The 22,304-nt window shown below is 35.1% G+C and overlaps 1 protein-coding gene across 1 annotated transcript; it reads left to right on the plus strand.

Moving 5' to 3' along the window:
* Positions 1 to 242: 242 nt before the first annotated feature.
* Positions 243 to 21,787, plus strand: LOC138329543 (carboxy-terminal kinesin 2-like). Its single transcript, XM_069276610.1, has 15 exons — positions 243 to 345; positions 2,606 to 2,710; positions 3,676 to 3,973; positions 4,827 to 4,904; positions 5,255 to 5,504; positions 6,267 to 6,477; positions 6,687 to 6,854; positions 7,187 to 7,333; positions 7,588 to 7,701; positions 7,990 to 8,163; positions 9,341 to 9,502; positions 12,779 to 12,917; positions 14,270 to 14,409; positions 18,679 to 18,828; positions 19,210 to 21,787. The coding sequence occupies exons 1-15, from the start codon at positions 331 to 333 to the stop codon at positions 19,252 to 19,254; spliced, it is 2,196 nt and encodes a 731-aa protein (XP_069132711.1). The 5' UTR covers positions 243 to 330; the 3' UTR covers positions 19,255 to 21,787.
* The last annotated feature ends 517 nt before the right edge of the window (positions 21,788 to 22,304 follow it).

Raw genomic sequence — 22,304 nt, forward strand, 5'->3', positions numbered from 1 at the left:
CCTGTTAAAAAATATTCACTTTACTTCTAAATTTCGCTCTCCTAGTGTATCTAATTCTATGTCAGTATTGTAATATTTATTTTTTAATAATGAAACGTAGGTAAATAGTTTAACATACTTGTTTAAATCATAAGCAATTCGTTAGATTTTTTTAATAGAACATATTCCGGAATCGGAATCCGACTGTGATCGGCTTAGTACTGTTACTGAAATTAACCAATCAGATGACAGCTTTCATTCAAACATATACCAATCAAATCTTGCGTCTGATTTTGGCTCATTTTTTGAAAGGCAAAATATTTTGACGGATTTCAGCGATAGTCGAGAATAATGAGCCAGCTGCAGGTATTGCATTTCATTTGAAAAAACATTCATTTGACGAGTCAGTGTCATGTTGATATATGTTGACGGTTATGCAGCGTTGTAATGCAATTGATTCCAATGTCAATCGAGGCTACTGTCAGTAACGTAAATGTTTACGCTGGCACTATCTGAGTTAGTGCCATGTGGTTAATATTTACGCAATCTTTTATATGATGGTGACGGGTTGTTTCGCTCTAAATACCGTTTGCATTGAGTCTGTTTCGTTCTAAATTTTAACAGGTTGGGCACAACGGGGTTGAACAGTACACCGGCCTAATACTCCATTGACATTTGAGTAAATTTACCTGTGTTGAGTAATATTCGCTCAGTTGGCATCATTGGTAAGCTGATGCTAGCTTGTGAAGATGTATTATAGTTTCTTCGAACAAATTATATGTCAAAGTGTACTCCTAGCTTTTACTATGAACTTCCTGTTGCTTAAAATAATATATACCCTTGAAGGACCAATGTTCGTCAGGGTAATCAAATCTTCCGTATTTCAACAAACCAGCAAGAAATAAAATGTACCAATTTTATCAACACAAATATATAATATTTTGCCTTACTTGTACAACAAGTTGTCTATCAATTTGTTATTTATCTATCGTGATACGGAAGATTTCTACCTGCCGGTGGCTCGGTGATGGCAAACACAATAGAGACTTATTTTCGTCAGGGAGGCCGTTTGGCTTATTATGAAAATTGACGTAATTCCAAATAAAATAAAATGTTGAGCAGCAGGTGCTTGTGAGACCGTGTTTAAGCTGAAAATTTCTTGTTGTTACATCAATTTTAAAGTGAACAGTTGGGCAGGGATGGCTAAAGTCGGTAAAATGGTGTGAATGTATCCAGGATAATTTCTTATGAAATGGAAAAATAAAATCTCTCGTCAAAATCTGTCTGCGTACGAAGAAATTAATTTAAAGTATGGAAATTCTAAAACGTTCTCCCGGCTCACTATGTCCGTGGTTACATTTCCACGCAGCCTCGCTTTCAATGCTTTCAACTTTTCTTTACTTTAATGGTCAGAACTGGGAAACTAAGCAGAACTTGACCGTCGTATTAATATGTGAGAACTTCTGGAAGGCCAATGAACGCATTTAGACTGATTTTCTTTGCCCGACTATTCACTTTAAGTCTTTAAACCTCTTGGTCATGGAAAGTGGCGAACACCTCTGTTTACATAGAATAACGTTATGTTTTCACCAATACCAAAAATTCCGGGTAAGTTGAATCGCACAAAATAATTTGTAATAACCCAAAATCTGGGCTATGAATCACACGATCAGACACGTGACTTCCGGTACTTTATTGCCATACTGCTGATCCGTACACGTGGGCAGTCAAATGCTGACGGTAGGGTTTAAAAGTTTCATTTAAAATAGACTTCAGAAAATACCTTCATTTTGAGGTATATTGCAACATAGTTTTTATAAAATCACTTGGTTATAGGACACAATCTTTTTTAAGCATGACAAATCTTCCTTGATCCAATCTGCTTTGGCAGACGACACTTTTTATGAAATCATGCGATAGTTCATAAGATATAAGCAAAATTGTAAACATGACGAAAACAGGTCCCTGACGAATTTAGGGCACTTGACCATATAATATATACAGGCATTTCATTATTGTTGAAATCCTTTTCCGTTGATAATGGAACAGTAGAATATGATATATACACATCGTTACCGATTCCTCATACTATTGTAGAAGAATAGGGAAAATACACATTCCTGTCGAGTGCCCCGACCAGGAATCAAACCCAGGTGTCCAGCGTGGAAATCTACGGCTCTACCAACTGAGCCAAAGAGGCATCCTCCGTCAGCTGAGTGACAGAGACCGTATTTAACACTATGTACAAACCACACTTGAACAAATCTGGTTTGGCTGACAACACTCTTTATGAAATCACATGATAGTTTACAAGATATAAGGAAAATTGTAAACATGATGAAAACAGGTCTCTGACGAATTAAGGGCTGATGATCATGCATGTATAAAAGAACTTGCATAAAAAGCACTAGTAAGACCCTAAATTGATAACTGCTCTTCTATATATAATATTACTGTAGGCAAATATAGTAATGATTTAAAGGATTTACCCATCTGTTTGCCCCTATTGTGGCCCGTTCCACGAGCTCCTGCCCCAAATCATAAAAAAATATAGATGACCATTGATTAGATAGCTAAAGGAATGTTTCTACTAATATTATTAAATTTCTTGAATTTTATTTGTCAGAGGCCATTAGCATCTCTAAATGGTACAAGTAGTCGGCTGCCAAGATTACCAGTGCCTAAGACAAAGATGCCTGTACCAATGAAAAGAACCCGAAGTCCTGATGAGGTATAAAAACATAACATTTATAATGTTTGAAAATGCATATTTTATATCTTATCATTCACTATCACATCCACGATAATCCAAAGATTACTATCACTAACGTTATATTCACCCCTGGACTACCTCATAGTAAAACTAGAGGCAACAATACAGAACAAGTAATTTAGTCCTTTGATGTACATTAAAAGAGCTATATATTGCTACACTGTGGAGACAGCTTAGGAGATAAAATCTGAACCAATCACAGGTCTGCAAAGCTTTCATTTGAAGACTACAGAGAGAACGACTCCCAACTTCAAAGCCACACAGTCAACCACCGAGTACTGTAATACAGCACTTTTAATGTGTATCAAAGGACTAAATTACCTGTTCTGTTGCCTCCAGTTTTACTCTGACTATGAGATATAGTCCAGGGATGGATATAAAGGCAGTTATACTAACCCCTGGAGTATCAAGGATGTCACTATCTGCAAGGCAAAAAAACTTATGTCTGTTTAGGGTTACATTGGGTTAAAAAAATTAGGGTCGGTCAGGTAACCCCAAGCAGACAATTTTTTTTTTTGGCCTAATCATAAGTATTTCCATGTGTGATTAAATTTCCTGTTTATCGGAGGCAGGGACAATAAGAATTTAAGAAAACACACAATTTAATCACTCTGACAATGTTGATAGTAGAGGTTGAGTATAATCATTCTGCCATTAGTCTTAAAATGTGAAAACAAATCTCTGAATGAGTTGATAAACATTAATTAGACATCATTTCCTGTTGTATGATATGTATACGATATCTTTATCAAATTTTTCTAAATTAAAATGAAAATAGTAAATGTAGGCTTAAATTTATTGCCACTTGCTGAAGATGATTGGATTGAGTGCTATCCTATTATTCACTCTATCCTGATCAGTCTGTCAAGCTTTAAATTTGTTTTGTTTCCAATATGGTTTGTTTATGAAAATTTTTCCTTTAGTTGCCTTCACAAAAAAGGATGTGCCTAGAGGATCGTTTGTCAACAGAATCTAACACCAGTACATGTAGCAGTTCTAGTCTCCGTTCACAATCATCAGGGTCCAAACTTCGCTCACAAACATCTGGATCAAGTCTACGTCCTCAAACATCTGGTTCAAATTTACGTGCAAACAGCAGTACCCTGAACAAGCCCAAAGCTGTAGCAGGAAGACCTCCTACTACGAGTAGGACCGTACCCACCAGAAATGGTCCAGCAAGATCTAATTCTGTATCATCAGCAAAACCAGCCACAAAGCCAAGTAAGACTTTCTTGTTTGATATTATATATACCTTTATTTCACTTTACATTCTACATCAGCAAAAAGCGTTGAATTTTCACTGGCATGTGTTTCTCCAACAATCTGATTAAAATACAGATCCTTATTATCACTACGTTTCATATGAGGATCTGACAACATCCCATTAGGGGTCACGTCAGGATGACCTTTGGAAATAGCCAATGAAATTGGCACTGCCAGAATCTTGCCTGGGGACGAACTAGTTTGAAAAAGCTGTCCTAATTATTTTCGTGTACATAGTCATCTCGCCCAAAGTGAACAACAATGCTAGATGTATATGCTTACTGGAACGAAATGGCGTTAACAATTTACTTAGAAATGTGTAGAAAATGTATTTGATCTGGAGTACACGTGGTAAAAGGTCATCCGAACGTGACCCCATATCTGATATTGTCAGATCCTGTATTGAACGGAGTGGTTCTAAGGATCTGCATTTCAATCTGATTGTTTCTCCAAATTCAAATATTTTCCAAGGCTAAAAAATAAATGTAGAAGGTTTGACTTGCAGACAATGATGATACATTGCTGGAACCAACTACACATTCAGAATGAAAATAATGACTGTAGATAGGTGTATTTCATGATGGATGTGTTTTATGATGCTGCAGCATGAATGCTACCAAATATGTTTAAAATTTTGATTTTAGTAAAAAGCAGTTGATCATTTCAGAAATAAATTAAACCAGTTAGTATATAGTGTGATAAATGTATAATGTAAAAAAAAATCTTCCTGACTTATTAAATATATCTTACATATTGACATAGATTTGAATATATGATAAAGTATTTTACAGTTGATAATTATCACTTACAGTTGTAACAAGGTCCACAGTAACGTCACGAGTTACAGCCAACACAAGAACAACTGGTCAGCAAGGACAGAAAGTTTCAGGTAACAATCATACCTTTCTGCTTAAAATTTGATTTATTAATTCATGAAAAGTTTATAGATCAATGATGTAGCGGCCCCTTCTATGTATACTCTGCTCAACAGGTATATGGATATATATGTAGTGATGCTAGTGTATAAGTTATGAAGAAAACCCAGTTATCTTGTATTTGTTTAAACGCTAATTAATCATGTTATATAATAGTCTGACTAGAGATGGAAATTATGTCATGTGAATTAGTTTCAATTTAAACCAGGCTTTTATACATAAGCCTCAAAAGTAGAAGTATTTTCTGCAGATTGATTAATGTATGTTGGTGCCTTACATTTATATGACAATGTATATTGATTAGAGAGCAGCGGAGGAGGTGGAACAAAGAAACGTCCACCTTGGGACCTTAAAGGTCGTCTCCAGGACATGGAATTAATCATGCAAGAGCAGAAAAATTCTCGTTCTGACCTGATGATGCAGCTTCAGCTCAACAACAACCGCATACAGACACTGGAGAACCAGAACAACCAGCTATCTGGTACTGTAGCCCAGAAAGAACAAGTGGCATCCAGTGCCTCCGAGGAGATCGCCCACCTGAAGAAGCAGATGAGGTAAATGGCTGATATAAAGCATCTTACATAGTGTCGGACTATGTCATGTGAAATCTGGTGAACAATATTTTGACATGCCACAAGCTTCTAAGTGAATGAAAGATTCAATTTATCACATTTAACTTTTATTTTATATGGAAAAACTTTGTATTTGATCTCTATATAAAACAGTAGAAGTGTATTTGATTATAGTATCATAACTACTAGTGACATCACAATAGTGTTATTTCACATACAGGATATTTATGACATGGCTCAGGCTGAACTTACAAGATATATGTTAAATATGTTGTTTCCTATTGGTGATGTTGTTTTTATGTGTCCTCTAATTTGCAATGATATACATGTACTGTATTTTGCCTTATTTACACATTTTTGTGATGCCTTTGGTGACAGTCGAGACAGCCAAATCTAAAGAGCTTTCTAGTGGTGGCGTCAACATTGGCATCGGTCCACATTTGACAGTGTTAATTATATTCAGTTGAATTGAATTTTGGCCAAGTATACATAAGTCATAAAAACATGGGTAAAGGTTGTTCAAACATGTTTAGGTTTTAGTGTTTTTGTTTTTGAGATGAACAAGGCAGAATTTTGATAGATTTTGAAATTTTGCTTTAAATTCAATTATTGACATTTTTTTTTTTTTTACATGGGATCAATTTTAATGAGAAATATTCTTCCTGTGGGTCTTTTGTTCAATGAGCTTAATCATTATTCACAAAGCTATGATAAAACATAACTTTTAATTGATGTCTGTTTCAGAGAAGAGGAGGAAAAGTTTGACAATGTAAGAAGAAAACTACAAGGAGATCTTAGTGATATGACATTTCTGAAAGAATCCTTAGAGCGACAGAAACGTCAGTTGGATGGTGAAATCTCCACTGCTAATGCTGAGATCAGTGGCCTAAAAACCACTGTAGCCCAGATGACATCAGCACAGGCAGGCATGTCTGCCGAGTTGGATGCCACTAAGGTAGGTTTGGGAACCTTCTGTGTATAGATTGTAACTTGTATAATTTTTTACTTTTTATTATTTTAAATCATTATCAATGACATGTAAATGGTATGGTATCTTTTCCAACAACAGAGAAATGTGAAATTTATTTCTAAGGTAAAACTTAACATTGCTCTGCTTCATATCAATATAAATTGTATTTTTAACAAATTTGATGTATTTGGCAGATTTCTCTAGAGGCAGCTTTAAAAGCAGGCAGGGAGAAGGATGAAGAGATTCGCAGACTAAAAGGAGTTGTGAAATCAAATGAAGAAACCATAGAAGACTTTAATACCAAGTTCAGGGAACACGAAACAGCACGTCGTAAACTCCACAACACTATCCAAGAGCTGAAGGTAATAAGGCAATCAGTCAATAGCATATTATCATTAGTTATTCCTTTACCACTTATATAGCTTACATCCAGTGTAAGTGTTCAGTCTAGGGTTCAAAAAAGAAGGGTCTTTGGGGCCCCCCCTTGGGTTGAAAAAGTGGGGTCATTAGTAAAAAAAGACAGTGCTGAGTATCAAAATTTGAAAAAGAAAAATAATGCAAATTAAAAAATATGTCTGAATTTTAATGTTTTTCATCACATTTTCTCACACATTATACAATACAAACTCTAGCACAAATTATCGTACCATGTTAAAATAAATTGTTCACAGGGTAATGTTTCTGTTATTTACAGGGTAATATTCGAGTATTTTGTCGAGTGCGTCCACTCTTAGGAGATGAATGTTTGGGTAACAATGGGGAGATACAACACATGAACTTTCCCGACATTGATCAGAAGGTTCTGGAATTGGAGAAAATTGGAGACATGTCTATGAACGAGGTCAGTAGTTACAGTGCTTAAATTTGTTTCATCAAATTTCAAATGTCTGTTAGTTTGATGTTTTAGATGATTGTTGTCATCACCTTGTCACAACAATGTTTAGTACACTGCTTGGTTGTTTTTAAGTGAATTCTGATGTGGTTTCCACTTTAGATAACAAATATGAGAAGATTTTTACTGGAAGTAGGAATATTATCAGTAATTGTTTTAATTCTGTAATGATTTAATTGCTTATCATTTGCTAATGATTTCAGAGTTGTCTGACATCAAACCGACGAGGAAACAAATTTGAATTTTCATTTGACCGAGTTTTCCAGCCGTGCTCTACACAAGCTGAGGTTTTTGAAGAGATTTCACAGTTGATACAGGTAAATCATAGCAACTTGACTCAGGCTTTAAGGTACTGGTGTGATTACTTCTGTACAATGGCTGATACTGTCAAATCCTTGCTGATATTTCTGACAATGTTCTGTTTTGATAAAACCCAAATGAGAAATATATATTAGAAAAATGATAAAGCACCACCATTTTGAAATATGATGAGGATGTGACACCTGGTCAATACTCTTGCTACAAAGATATGGTATTTAACATTACATCACAGAAACCTTATACTGCTCTGACTTTAAATATGGTTTTGTGTGTTTCCTCTGCAGAGCGCACTCGACGGTTACAATGTGTGTATCTTTGCCTACGGACAGACAGGGTCGGGTAAAACCTACACAATGGAGGGGGGATCAGTGGATGACCCTGAGAGCCAGGGCATGATACCCAGGTCTGTGATTCAGATCTTTGAGACTATTAAGGAACTCGAGACCAAAGGATGGAAGGTAAAGACTTCCATGCTAATGCTGTTGATCAATTTCCAACTGTAATTCACATAAAGTTGTACAATAGTTTACCAAAATAACACTATTGATTTTCAAGTGAATGTTCAATTTCGAACTACTGGCAGGCATCCAGTTCTCGCCAAGTACCAGTTCACCATCACATCTGTATCTGCACGATTACCACGCAAATTTATGTCAATAAAGTAATATTCTGATAGAAGACTTTACCATGCTGGTTTCCACAAAAAGTCTAAAAATTTGTATGTGATCATACAAATACACATTCCGAAGGCGAGAATGGGTACTCGGCGAGAAAATATGCAGATAGTAGATAGAATAACACTACGTGTACATACACTACCCTCCAAAAGTTTTGTTAAAGTACGGAAACATGTAAATTTTGTTATTACAGGCATCAGTATATATTATATATCAACTTACTGTGAAATCATTTATTTTCGTTGGGTTCTAAAATTTTACTTTTTCGTTGGCATGTAAATTCGTGGAGAAAACCTTACACATAATCGTTGAAATACACAGTCAACACTGTCATCTGTACTGTGTGATTGCTCAAGCGGAACAAAGCTCTTCCACACAACAGAGTTACAATCACAAGCTAGAGTTGGTACTCAACCAGTGTTTTTACAGTTGTGTCCATCAAACAATTATTGTGTCACATTAATAGATTCATGATACATTAATTAATTCATACATTTGTACATGTAGAAAAGTCTGCGAAATTCTGAAAACTATCTTTGTTTGAACAATACTTTCCGACTTTGAACTAGTCATGCTTCTCCCCGAAATAGACTTTATGTAATGAGGTACTAATCATCCTACAATGTATGAAAGCATAAACTTACATTAAATCCACGAAAATTCAACCCCCACTAAAATTAATGATTTCACAGTATTTACCTTCTCTAAATCATTAATTTCATTTTCGATCGTTTTCTTTGCGATAAATTGTCAGCAGATTTTAACATATGTAACAGAACTGTTGGAGGGCAGTGTAGATAGAAAGCAAGTTAGTGAACAAGATACTGACAAAGTCAAATTTTGGTGTGTAATTTTTGTGTTTTTATGCCAAATTCAAAATTAGCCAAAAATGACCCCATCCAAAATATCCCAATTTAATTCAATATTTATTTATCCAATTTTTATTTGTTTGTTACAGTACAATATGGAGGCTTCCTTTTTGGAAATTTACAATGAAACAATTCGGGATTTGCTTGGAAATGACAAAGATGTTAAGCATGAAATAAAATTGACCGGTACCAGCAGTAACGATGTGAGTGTGACTAACCTCACACTAGTCAATGTGGAGACTGACCAACAGGTAATGGACACAATAGAAACTATAGAAACAATATTTGCATTTAGTTAAATTTGACAAGTTAATCATATTTAGTTGAACTGAAACTTGGTCAAACTTCTCTTTGCATCAGCCACAACACCTGGATAAATTGGGCTATTCATATTGTGTTTTGTACCTGATGCATTGCCTGGCCGTTAACAATTCTTGTTATCACTATTTCTCAGAAAATACAAAAGAGATCTGACTCAAATTTCATACATAATTATATGCTCCTCATCAGCCCTAGTTATGCATGTTGGGACTGATCTGTCAACATGACCAACGGGCAACGGTCTTAAACTTTGATAGTTAAGAAGTTTGTAACCACTATTTCTCAGAAAGTTGAGAAAAGTAGGGCTGTCACGGGTTCTAAATTTTGTCCCCGGGTACCCGATTTTTAGTACCCGACCCGTACCCGGGTACTCGACACAGATCTACTGCTTTTGTAACAAATTGGGTTACGTTATGTTTGTTGTTTGGGAAGATCGGTTGATCAACGGAAATTCAATGAAATAATATGTAAGTTCAGTAAAGATAGCTTCAGTCGTTAATTGTCTACTTCATTTCTATTGAACATTCATTATTGATAATGAGCTGCCGTAAAGTGTCAGTCTAACCAGCGTGTCTGTAGCATATACCAGTCCGAGAGGAAATGTTTTTGCACATGCTCAATAATACAACCGGAAACCTTCCGGTCTTCATTCGGACGGTCTCTAGTGTTATCCGATATGACTATAGTGTGACCTATTTGAGAGCACATGTCCGTCAAGTAGATTGTTCTCGCATCAAAAATAAAAATTGTAACAATGTTGCATGTGAGAATGTTGTGAAAAGATAAGGTGTCATCCTTGGTGAGTGAAAACAAAACAAATGAGTTGGATTTTGTAATATTTTTAATATAAGTTCTAGACTTCTTTACGTACATCCAGACGAATTGTCCTATTTTGACGGGTACCCGGGTACAACATTTTTTGACCCGGTTACATCCCCAACCCGACCCCGTAACCGGGTACTCGGGTACTCGTAACAGCCCTAGAGAAAAGTATCTAAAATCGGGGCCCGGCACCATAAAACTTTCTCAGACAAATTTTTTACTCAAGCCTATGGAAAATCAAATACCTGAGTAAAAAATCTGTCTGAGAAAGTTTTATGGTGCAGGACCATTTGAAATTTTTGTGGATTTTAAGAATTAGTGTTTAAAAAATGTTAACATTTTAACAAAGATTATCTAAATTTGATTTTACAAAGACGTAGTAAAGTTCTTGCTACATGTACTATCAATACATAATGATGAGATTAAACTCATGGAGAAATAGTTGTCCTGCTTTCCTTTTGCCAAATGATCTTCAACATTATAAGCATGTACCTAAGGGCTTTTTGTGTCGCCTGCAACGCATGGGCGACACTTAGGTATCACTATGTCGGCGTCCGGGAAACGGTTTCCGTGCGATAACTGAAGTATTTATTGTCCAATTTCAACCAAATTTAGTATATAGCTTTATATCATTGAGATCTCAGATGAGTTCGATAATGGTATAAATCCGTCAATATTTGCAAGAGTTACGGGACTTTAAAATCATCAAAACAGGAAAATCCATGGTTTTTGCTCGATAACTTAAATATTTATTGTCCAATTTCAACCAAATTTCATGAATTGTTTTATATCAATGAGTTCTCGGATGACTTTGATAATGGTCAAAATTCGTCAATATTTGCAAGAGTTACGGGACTTTAAAATCGTCAAAACAGAAAAAATCCATGGTTTCCGCTGGATAACTTAAATATTTATCGTCCAATTTCAACCAAATTTCATAAATTGTTTTACATCATTGATATCGTAGATGAGTTCAATAATGGTCAAAATCCGTCAATATTTTCAAGAGTTACGGGACTTTAAAATCATCAAAACAGAAAAATCCATGGTTTCCGCTCAATAACTTAAATATTTATCATCCAATTTCAACCAAATTTCATAAATGGTTTTATATCAATGAATTCTCGGATGAGTTCGATAATGGTCAAAATTCGTCAATATTTGCAAGAGTTACGGGACTTTAAAATCGTCAAAACAGAAAAATCCATGGTTTCCGCACAATAACTTAAATATTTATCATCCAATTTCAACCAAATTTCATAAATTGTTTTATATCATTGATGGCTTGGATGAGTTCAATAATGGTCAAAATCCATCAATCTTTTCAAGAGTTACGGGACTTTAAAATCATCAAAACAGAAAAATCCATGGTTTCCGCTCGATAACTTAAATATTTATTGTCCGATTACAACCAAATTTGGTTTGTTGCTTTATATTAATGAGATCTTAGATGGGTTCTATACTAGTCAAAATCTGTCAATATTTGCAAGAGTTACAGGACCTTAAAGATGCTCCACCGCTGACAAATGGTATTTTTTCACTATCAAAAACAGGAACAGATGATTTAGTATTTTTCTTCAGTTACAAAAGTTACTTACTTTACACCATTACCACCATTGAAAAGTTTGAGCTTCTAATTTAACTTCAGGTTAGAAATATAAAAAACAATTAATTGCATCACAAAAAAAATTCTGTACCACTATATCCTATATGGAATGAAGTACTGAATGTGCATGCACCAAAGGCAAAATAAATTATTTCATATTATTTTTTTGTGTTAATTAGACTATTATATACACAATTAAACACCAATTATTGTTCAAATGATGAATATCATTTATGCTCTGTCGGCGGTGGAGCATCTTTAAGATAGTCGAAACGTGGCTTCCGCTTGAAAACTTTAGTATTTATTGTCTGATTTCAACCAAATTTGGTATATTGCTTTATATCAATGAGATCTTAGATGGTTTTGATACTTTTCAAAATCCATCAATATTTGCAAGAGTTATGGAACTTTATTAAATTATTAACAATATTTTCAACTGTAAATAACTATTTTTTGTGATGCTGTGCAGGCGACACATCCACTTCCGTGGAATTCTTGTGGTTAATGAAAGATTGACATGATAAGCAAAGCAGGAAAGGCAAGACAAACAATCATATGTACATTGTAAGTCAGACTTACTGTTTTAATTCAAAAGTACCGGGTATGCCTGAAATTGTTCATGTTCAAATCATACTCATTGACTTCTCAAGCTTCTCTTTTCAGATGTTTATTTAATAGTAGTAATACTGTGATATGAATTAGTATGTAAAGTTTATCAGAAGAATACCTTTTGAGATCAAGCCCTGTACCACAAATGATTATTTATTTATCTCCACAGATCACTACACTGCTGAAGAAAGCATCACATAATAGAGCTGTAGCAGAAACAAAATGTAACGAACACTCATCTCGGAGCCACAGTGTGCTACGTCTGAAGCTGACCGGGGAAAATTCACTCAGTGGAGAAGCTTGTGTTGGTCAGTATAGCCTGTCATAGATCTATATCATAGTTTTCACAAAATGAGGGGAATACTCTATTAAATGTTGATAAAGGATATAATTTTATCAAATAATCCGCCTGATATCCAGTGATTTCGCCCATGTAATATTTTTGCATATGTCACCAGTGTAATATGATCTGGAGCGATTTTCATTGGCTGGAAATTCATTGTGACGTCAGACAGAAACAATAAATTAATGACGTCAGGAAAAATGACGCGACGTCAGGATTACAAGGACAGTTTGACAAAATGGCGTCTTCTGCTGGATTATCGGAATACATTTTGATGTTAATTTCTTTGTTATGTAGGTATTTGTAGATATGTGATAAAAAGTAGCTTGCAAAAATTAAAAGTTCTAAGACTTGTTTTATAAAATCTCATATGAAGTGAACACTCATGTAAGATTCTATATACGTGTTTATTACATAATTTGTTTACACCATTCTATATATGAAGAAATATAATATTTTCAACAATTACACCGACCGTTCAATAAAACCTTGTTATATTGCACGGTTCAAAGTTATATTGCACGCTTCCATGGAAACGTTATATTGCACGGTTCGAGATGTTATATTGCACGGCTTTAGGAACACCTCGCTGTTGTTGTCTAGTTTTGTAGAAAACTTCCGAGGAATTGCGAGTAACAGTGAGTTACGTTATTATGACGTCACAAAGGTTCACGCACTATTTTGCGCTGGATTTGTAGATCTCGAATCAAGCACGTCATGTAGACGTTTACTGTACCGAGTAAAGGACGGACACGATGAACATATTTAATCAAAAGGCTGCAAGCAGGTCTAATAATGTGAAAACAGACAATAAGACATCCAAACCGGAGTTACAACGTGACATACGTGGGCTATACGTCAATCTTCAATAGGATATTAAGGTTTTTTCCGTACAGTACAGTGTTGATGATTTTGTTAAAACAATTGATCGTCGTATTTGTTTTATTTAAAAAAATATTCAACTGAAAAACTGGTGATTATGTATTAAAACAAATATTCCATGGTTACTGTGCTCCAGTTCATAATATTTACCCCTCGGTGATGGTAATCAACAAATGTTATATTGCACTCGGCCTTTGGCCTCGTGCAATATAACATTTGTTGATTACCATCACCTCGAGTTAAATATTATGAACTAGAGCACAGTACCCCATTGAATATTTGTATAATATTACATAGAGGAGGAAAGATTGGGTGTTATAATTCAGGAAAAAAGCTTTGTTTTTAATTTTGTCATTTTCTAAATAAAAATGTTTATATATGTATATATAATGTGGAGAAAGTTAAATAAAAATATAACTTGAATGTTTATTGCAGGAACCCTGAATTTAGTCGATCTGGCAGGAAGTGAGAGACTGAAGGATTCAGGATCAGAAGGACAGAGACTGAAGGAGACCCTGAGTATAAACAAGAGCTTGAGCACACTAGGCAATGTAATCATGGCCCTTGGAAATAAGGTACGAAATATTAGCCTAAAACTTTATCAGCATTATATTTGTACTCATTCTGTTTGCTCCTATGTGTTATGCGTTCACTTTATTGTAATTGATGTTAAAATTGATGTCACGGAAATTTAGTGCACCAAATCTTTTTACTGAGTCTGCATATTTGGCATTTCAACATAGTGTACTAGGCAGTCTTGATGTATCTTAAAACGCTTTTGCCTAAAACTAAATGTTGATTTAAATATACAGTCAAGTCTATAACAGACAAGTGTGAGGAACACCCAATGTAAATTACTATAAAAATGCACTCTATATAGCAACACCTTCAATGCGGACAACAGACACCAATTGATGTCTGTTGTCTTTTTAACATATATAACGGACACTTGAAACCCGGGTTGGTACATTAGGATATGGGTAAGATTCACAAGCCCTTAGACAGTAACTCTTTTGGTTGGTGCTTTAGGATATGGGTAAGATTCACAAGCCCTTAGACAGTAACACTTTTAGTTGGTGCTTTAGGATATGGGTAAGATTAACAACCCCTTAGACAGTAACACTTTTAGTTGGTGCTTTAGGATATGGGTAAGATTCACAACCCCTTAGACAGTAACTCTTTTGGTTGGTGCTTTAGGATATGGGTAAGATTCACAACCCCTTAGAGAGTAACACTTTTGGTTGGTGCTTTAGAATATGGGTAAGATTCACAACCCCTTAGAAAGTAACTCTTTAAGTTGGTGCTTTAGGATATGGGTAAGACTCACAAGCCCTTAGACAGTAACACTTTTAGTTGGTGCTATAGGATATGGGCAAGATTCACAAGCCCTTACACAGTAACACTTTTAGTTGGTGCTTTAGGATATGGGTAAGATTCACAACCCCTTAGACAGTAACACTTTTAGTTGGTGCTTTAGGATATGGGTAAGATTAACAACCCCTTAGACAGTAACTCTTTTAGTTGGTGCTTTAGGATATGGGTAAGATTCACAACCCCTTAGACAGTAACACTTTTAGTTGGTGCTTTAGGATATGGGTAAGATTAACAACCCCTTAGACAGTAACACTTTTAGTTGGTGCTTTAGGATATGGGTAAGATTCACAACCCCTTAGACAGTAACTCTTTTAGTTGGTGCTTTAGGATATGGGTAAGATTCACAACCCCTTAGACAGTAACACTTTTAGTTGGTGCTTTAGGATATGGGTAAGATTAACAACCCCTTAGACAGTAACTCTTTTAGTTGGTGCTTTAGGATATGGGTAAGATTCACAACCCCTTAGACAGTAACACTTTTAGTTGGTGCTTTAGGATATGGGTAAGATTCACAACCCCTTAGACAGTAACACTTTTGGTTGGTGCTTTAGGATATGGGTAAGATTCACAACCCCTTAGACAGTAACACTTTTAGTTGGTGCTTTAGGATATGGGTAAGATTCACAACCCCTTAGACAGCAACACTTTTAGTTGGTGCTTTAGGGTATGGGTAAGATTAACAACCCCTTAGACAGTAACACTTTTAGTTGGTGCTTTAGGATATGGGTAAGATTCACAACCCCTTAGACAGTAACTCTTTTAGTTGGTGCTTTAGGATATGGGTAAGATTAACAACCCCTTAGACAGTAACCCTTTTGGTTGGTGCTTTAGGATATGGATAAGATTCACAACCCCTTAGACAGTAACTCTTTTAGTTGGTGCTTTAGGATATGGGTAAGACTCACAAGCCCTTAGACAGTAACACTTTTAGTTGGTGCTTTAGGATATGGGCAAGATTCACAAGCCCTTACACAGTAACACTTTTAGTTGGTGCTTTAGGATATGGGTAAGATTCACAACCCCTTAGACAGTAACACTTTTAGTTTGTGCTTTAGGACGGGTAAGATTAACAACCCCTTAGACAGTAACACTTTTGGTTGGTGCTTTAGGATATGGGTAAGATTAACAACCCCTTAGACAGAAACACTTTTAGTTGGTGCTTTAGGATATGGGTAAGATTAACAACCCCTTAGACAGTAACACTTTTAGTTGGTGCTTTAGGTTATGGGTAAGATTCACAAGCCCTTAGACAGTAACACTTTTAGTTGGTGCTTTAGGATATGGGTAAGACTCACAAGCCCTTAGACAGTAACACTTTTAGTTGGTGCTTTAGGATGTGGGTTAGATTCACAACCCCTTAGACAGTAACACTTTTAGTTGGTGCTTTAGGATATGGGTAAGATTCACAACCCCTTAGACAGTAACACTTTTAGTTGGTGCTTTAGGATATGGGTAAGATTCACAACCCCTTAGACAGTAACACTTTTAGTTGGTGCTTTAGGATATGGGTAAGACTCACAAGCCCTTAGACAGTAACACTTTTAGTTGGTGCTTTAGGATATGGGTAAGATTCACAACCCCTTAGACAGTAACACTTTTAGTTGGTGCTTTAGGATATGGGTAAGATTCACAACCCCTTAGACAGTAACACTTTTAGTTGGTGCTTTAGGATATGGGTAAGATTAACAACCCCTTAGACAGTAACACTTTTAGTTGGTGCTTTAGGATATGGGTAAGATTCACAAGCCCTTAGACAGTAATACTTTTAGTTGGTGCTTTAGGATATGGGTAAGATTCACAACCCCTTAGACAGTAACACTTTTAGTTGGTGCTTTAGGATATGGGTAAGATTCACAACCCCTTAGACAGTAACACTTTTAGTTGGTGCTTTAGGATATGGGTAAGATTAACAACCCCTTAGACAGTAACACTTTTAGTTGGTGCTTTGGGATATGGGTAAGACTCACAAGCCCTTAGACAGTAACACTTTTGGTTGGTGCTTTAGGATATGGGTAAGATTTACAAGCCCTTACACAGTAACACTTTTAGTTGGTGCTTTAGGATATGGGTAAGATTCACATCCCCTTAGACAGTAACTCTTTTGGTTGGTGCTTTAGGATATGGGTAAGATACACAACCCCTTTAATAGACAGTAACTCTTTTGGTTGGTGTTTTAGGATATGGGTAAGATTCACAACCCCTTAGACAGTAACTCTTTTAGTTGGTGCTTTAGGATATGGGTAAGATTCACAACCCCTTAGACAGTAACACTTTTAGTTGGTGCTTTAGGATATGGGTAAGATTAACAACCCCTTAGACAGTAACACTTTTAGTTGGTGCTTTAGGATATGGGTAAGACTCACAAGCCCTTAGATAGTAACTCTTTTGGTTGGTGCTTTAGTATATGGGTAAGATTCACAACCCCTTAGACAGCAACACTTTTAGTTGGTGTTTAGGATATGGGTAAGATTAACAAGCCCTTATACAGTAACACTTTTAGTTGGTGCTTTAGGATATGGGTAAGATTCACAACCCCTTAGACAGTAACACTTTTAGTTGGTGCTTTAGGATATGGGTAAGATTAACAACCCCTTAGACAGTAACACTTTTAGTTGGTGCTTTAGGATATGGGTAAGATTCACAACCCCTTAGACAGTAACACTTTTAGTTGGTGCTTTAGGATATGGGTAAGATTCACAACCCTTAGACAGTAACACTTGTGTGCTTAGGAATGAGTAAATTCACAACCCTTAGACAGTAACACTTTTGGTTGGTGCTTTAGGATATGGGTAAGATTCACAACCCCTTAGACAGTAACTCTTTTAGTTGGTGCTTTAGGATATGGGTAAGATTCACAACCCCTTAGACAGTAACTCTTTTAGTTGGTGATTTAGGATATGGGTAAGATTCACAACCCCTTAGACAGTAACACTCTTTTAGTTGGTGCTTTAGGATATGGGTAAGATTCACAACCCCTTAGACAGTAACACTTTTAGTTGGTGCTTTAGGATATGGGTAAGATTAACAACCCCTTAGACAGTAACTCTTTTAGTTGGTGCTTTAGGATATGGGTAAGATTCACAACCCCTTAGACAGTAACTCTTTTAGTTGGTGATTTAGGATATGGGTAAGATTCACAACCCCTTAGACAGTAACACTTTTGGTTGGTGCTTTAGGATATGGGTAAGATTCACAGCCCCTTAGACAGTAACACGTTTGGTTGGTGCTTTAGGATATGGGTAAGATTCACAACCCCTTAGACAGTAACACTTTTAGTTGGTGCTTTAGGATATGGGTAAGATTCACAACCCCTTAGACAGTAACTGATACACTTTAGTTGATAAGGGAAATGTTTGATTTAGATTTATTGTATGTATATGTGTATACAATGTATAAAGTTTTCATTTGTTGATGTATTACTTTACCCTTTGAACTGTCTTTGAATGACTGATCCATTATTTTTGTTTCAGGATAGCCACATTCCTTATAGGAACTCTAAGTTGACATACCTGCTACAGAACTCACTGGGTGGTAACAGTAAAACACTCATGTTTGTCAATGCTAATCCAAAGGAAGAATGTTTCCAGGAGACACTCAACTCACTGAGGTTTGCAACCAAGGTAAACACTCCAATGATTACTATACCCTTGATACGACCACTGCCAACCAATAAAAAACTGATAAAACAGCACTTCATCTATCCTTGTCTGTTTGAACAAGCTCAATATTTGATACTGCTATTTCTGGGAAAGTGATTGTTGATGTTGATACACAAATGAGCAGAATTAAAAAAAAAAGAACACTACTAAAGAAAAAGGGGAGTGCATTATAAAATAAGTTACTACCCCCTTATCTACAACTGTATGATGACTTTCTAAAATTTGTATGGTGAAGTGTTTCTATTTTAACAGCTAGAAAACCTATGCTGTCTTGCATTTTATAAACTGCTGATATATTCATAAACTCCAGAATTTAACATTGAAATTCTTGTTTCCTTTCAGGTAAATCAATGCAATATTGGAACAGCCCAGAAGAAAGCTAAATAAAAATGAAAGACGGAGATTATAAATGATAAAAGCATGAGAGGATGGTGGGATTTTCTGTGCAAGAGAGTGCTTTTAAAAGTTGTAGTCATGTCAACGATTATTTTTGTATGTTTATTTGTTAAAAATAAGGATGGCTAAATTAATTAAATCCTATTGGATATAACAGATTTTAGAAACAGCATGTTGGAAAAGGTCCTGATACCAGCCTAATTTAAAGTAATTATTTCCATTATGTACATTGTATTCAGCAAAATGACATTAGGTGCAATGAGACACATTTTACTGCCAAACTTTAATACCATTTTCACAAGCTAGGTTTAACTGTTTTTCATATAGGTATTGTAAATGTAGATATTATTTATAAAAAATATCTTAATTTGTTTTTATGTACAAATATGATAATTCCATGTCTAACTTCATTGTCCTCTCTGTGAAGATCTGGAATTTTTTTTTGAATCTCTAGGAGTAACATATAAGCATGCATTTTTGCAGATATTGTACTAATATAAATTTATCCTCATATATCATTTTTAAATATGAATATGTAGAAAATCTCAATTTTATTATCGATTTTACATAAATTATCATTTTAGATTTTAGTATATCTGTAAGAATGGGGGAACAGTTGTCTAATAGAAACAATAAATCAACTTAAAACATAATATGACTGGATGTTGATAAGCACACATATTTATATACCGATATAATAAAAGGACACTTTAGTTTGCAGGAAAGTACACTCAGACATGTGTATCATTTTAATTCATGTTTTAGCTGAGGATGAAAATTATGTATATTTTATCTAATGGATAAGTCCCATCTGGTCTCTTTGGTATACTATCTCTGGTACACCTGCATTGATAATTTTTTTTGCATTTTCATGGCTGAATTTCTGATGTTCTTATGTTGATGTTTTATTATTGCAAAACACAATCTGGTTGTAAATTTGACTTAAAACACTGTATCTAGATCAATATCCTAAATCTTGCTCTTAGAGGTAATAAAGCATACACTAAAAACAGAAGACCTTTTTGGAACAATTGTTTACTGGTGAATGCAATCAAGCTACCAGAAAACAAATAGGGCAGATATGAAAATGTTTTGACAAAAAGAAAACAGGAAAACCATTATTGGGGTCTTAATATTGTTTGATATATGTATTGTTTAAACCGCATAGAATAGCAGACCCTGAATGGCTTCCAAAAGAGTCCTGGAACACAAATTCTGGAAGAAGAATGTTGCCAATTGAGTCAACTTTAGTAGACTAATATGATACATTTTCATGCTTTCAAAATGATTTTTACATATGATACAAATATTCGCCTGATAGCACGGAATAAATTTTCCAAGACTTCTGTGTGATTTGTTTCAATTGTGACTTGTTTCTTAAAAATGTATGCAATATCAGATTTGTATCAAAACATGTTTACTGTATGCATTGTGTTGCTGTGAGAATCTTTGATTTCATATCTTATAACTTGTTAAAACATAGTAAGAAAGGCAGCATTTGTAATTTGTATGTGATGCTTATTATGTTAATTTTCCAATGTTCAAGCTTTGTATTGTAAACATAAGAAATGGTAGGTATATATCTTTAATATTGTTGTCTCTATGTAATGTCACTATTTTTGACAAGCTTCTATAGAAAGAACAATTAGAAAACAAGTACCTGGTATTTCAGATTTTATAACCTTTTGATTTTTGTTTGTTTATCCATGTCTGTTGTGTCACAAAGTCCGTCTTTGCATATTACAGAGTTAGCTCTTTTGGGGGTAGGTATCCATTGTGACATTACAATGTTGTGAGTGCATTTCACATTGATTTCCCCGAAATGTATGATGTTAAGCTCGCAAGTATGACGTCATAATCAATACATACCACCAAGGGCAGATAACTTTGTAATATGGAATAACATTCTTGGGGCTATACTAAAGCCAGTGGAACATTGATCATCCCTGTAAAAATAACTTGCTATACATACATGTATCAAGCTGGTTATATCATTCTATCCAGTTTGATACCCGTTTGATTCACGATGTTAGTATTTCCTTTCAGTGTAACTATATACTTAGAACTCCTATGACTCCTATGACTTTTTCTTAATTCTGTATTCTGCCTGTCAAATGCCAATGTTCTTCCTACCTTTCTCAACTTTCTTTCCTTTTTCACATTCATTTCTTCATTTTTTTCCAATCATGTCCTTGAAAGATTCATATCAGAGTGTTCTTGTAGCATATAATGGAATCAAGATATAAATTTGTAATACAAACATACATGTTTCATTTGCCACTTCCATATCATACTCAACTACATTAAAGATTCGAGTTTATCTGTGCAATTATAATTAAATGAAGGACAAAATGTACTTCAGACATTATCAATGTTACTTTAGACTACATCTCTATGTGAACTTGGAAGCCAGCATATATTTACAAATCAAGTATATTGATATGTTGATGTATATATACTGGATATCTATGTATTGTATGAATTAATATGCTTCAATTTTAGGAATAAATTCATTTATCAGTCAGACTTATTTCTTTTGGTTTGTTTCCAAAACAATAAACTAACTAGACTAGTCAATAGTCTGCAGTGTCTCAGATTATGAAGTAAAGTATTCCGTCGTTATATATTACAGATTTATCTCTCTTGCATAATCAATTGTGACGTTATTTTTTAAGTGAAGTTCATGTTGTTTTCTCTGAAAAGTACACATGACGTCATAACCAATACCTACTTGCCAGGGCAGATAACTCTATAATATTCAAATACAGAACAGACTTATCCACAGCTACCAACATGGATGGTGCAACTTTGTCAGTGGCAGGCTGACTCCTATAAGATGGTAACATGATATTTGAGTGTGAAAATACTGACCTAGAACTTTGTTGTGGATATTGGACCTCTATTCTGTTTATGGTTATATAACAACTTAGTCCAATACTCTTAGAGAACAGACACTTGATGATAATTCTGAAGAGGTGTAAGCTGACCCTATGTGAGTGAGAAGGTTGCCTGCTGAGGGTTCCCAGAAATTGAAATCCAAG

Source organism: Argopecten irradians, chromosome 8, assembly GCF_041381155.1.
Source record: "Argopecten irradians isolate NY chromosome 8, Ai_NY, whole genome shotgun sequence".
Taxonomy (NCBI): domain Eukaryota; kingdom Metazoa; phylum Mollusca; class Bivalvia; order Pectinida; family Pectinidae; genus Argopecten; species Argopecten irradians.

Coding starts and splice junctions, on each gene's coding strand:
- LOC138329543 (XM_069276610.1), top strand. Junction 12,918..14,269: donor CAGTGGAGAAGCTTGTGTTG/GTCAGTATAGCC, acceptor TGTTTATTGCAG/GAACCCTGAATTTAGTCGAT. Junction 14,410..18,678: donor TCATGGCCCTTGGAAATAAG/GTACGAAATATT, acceptor TTTTTGTTTCAG/GATAGCCACATTCCTTATAG.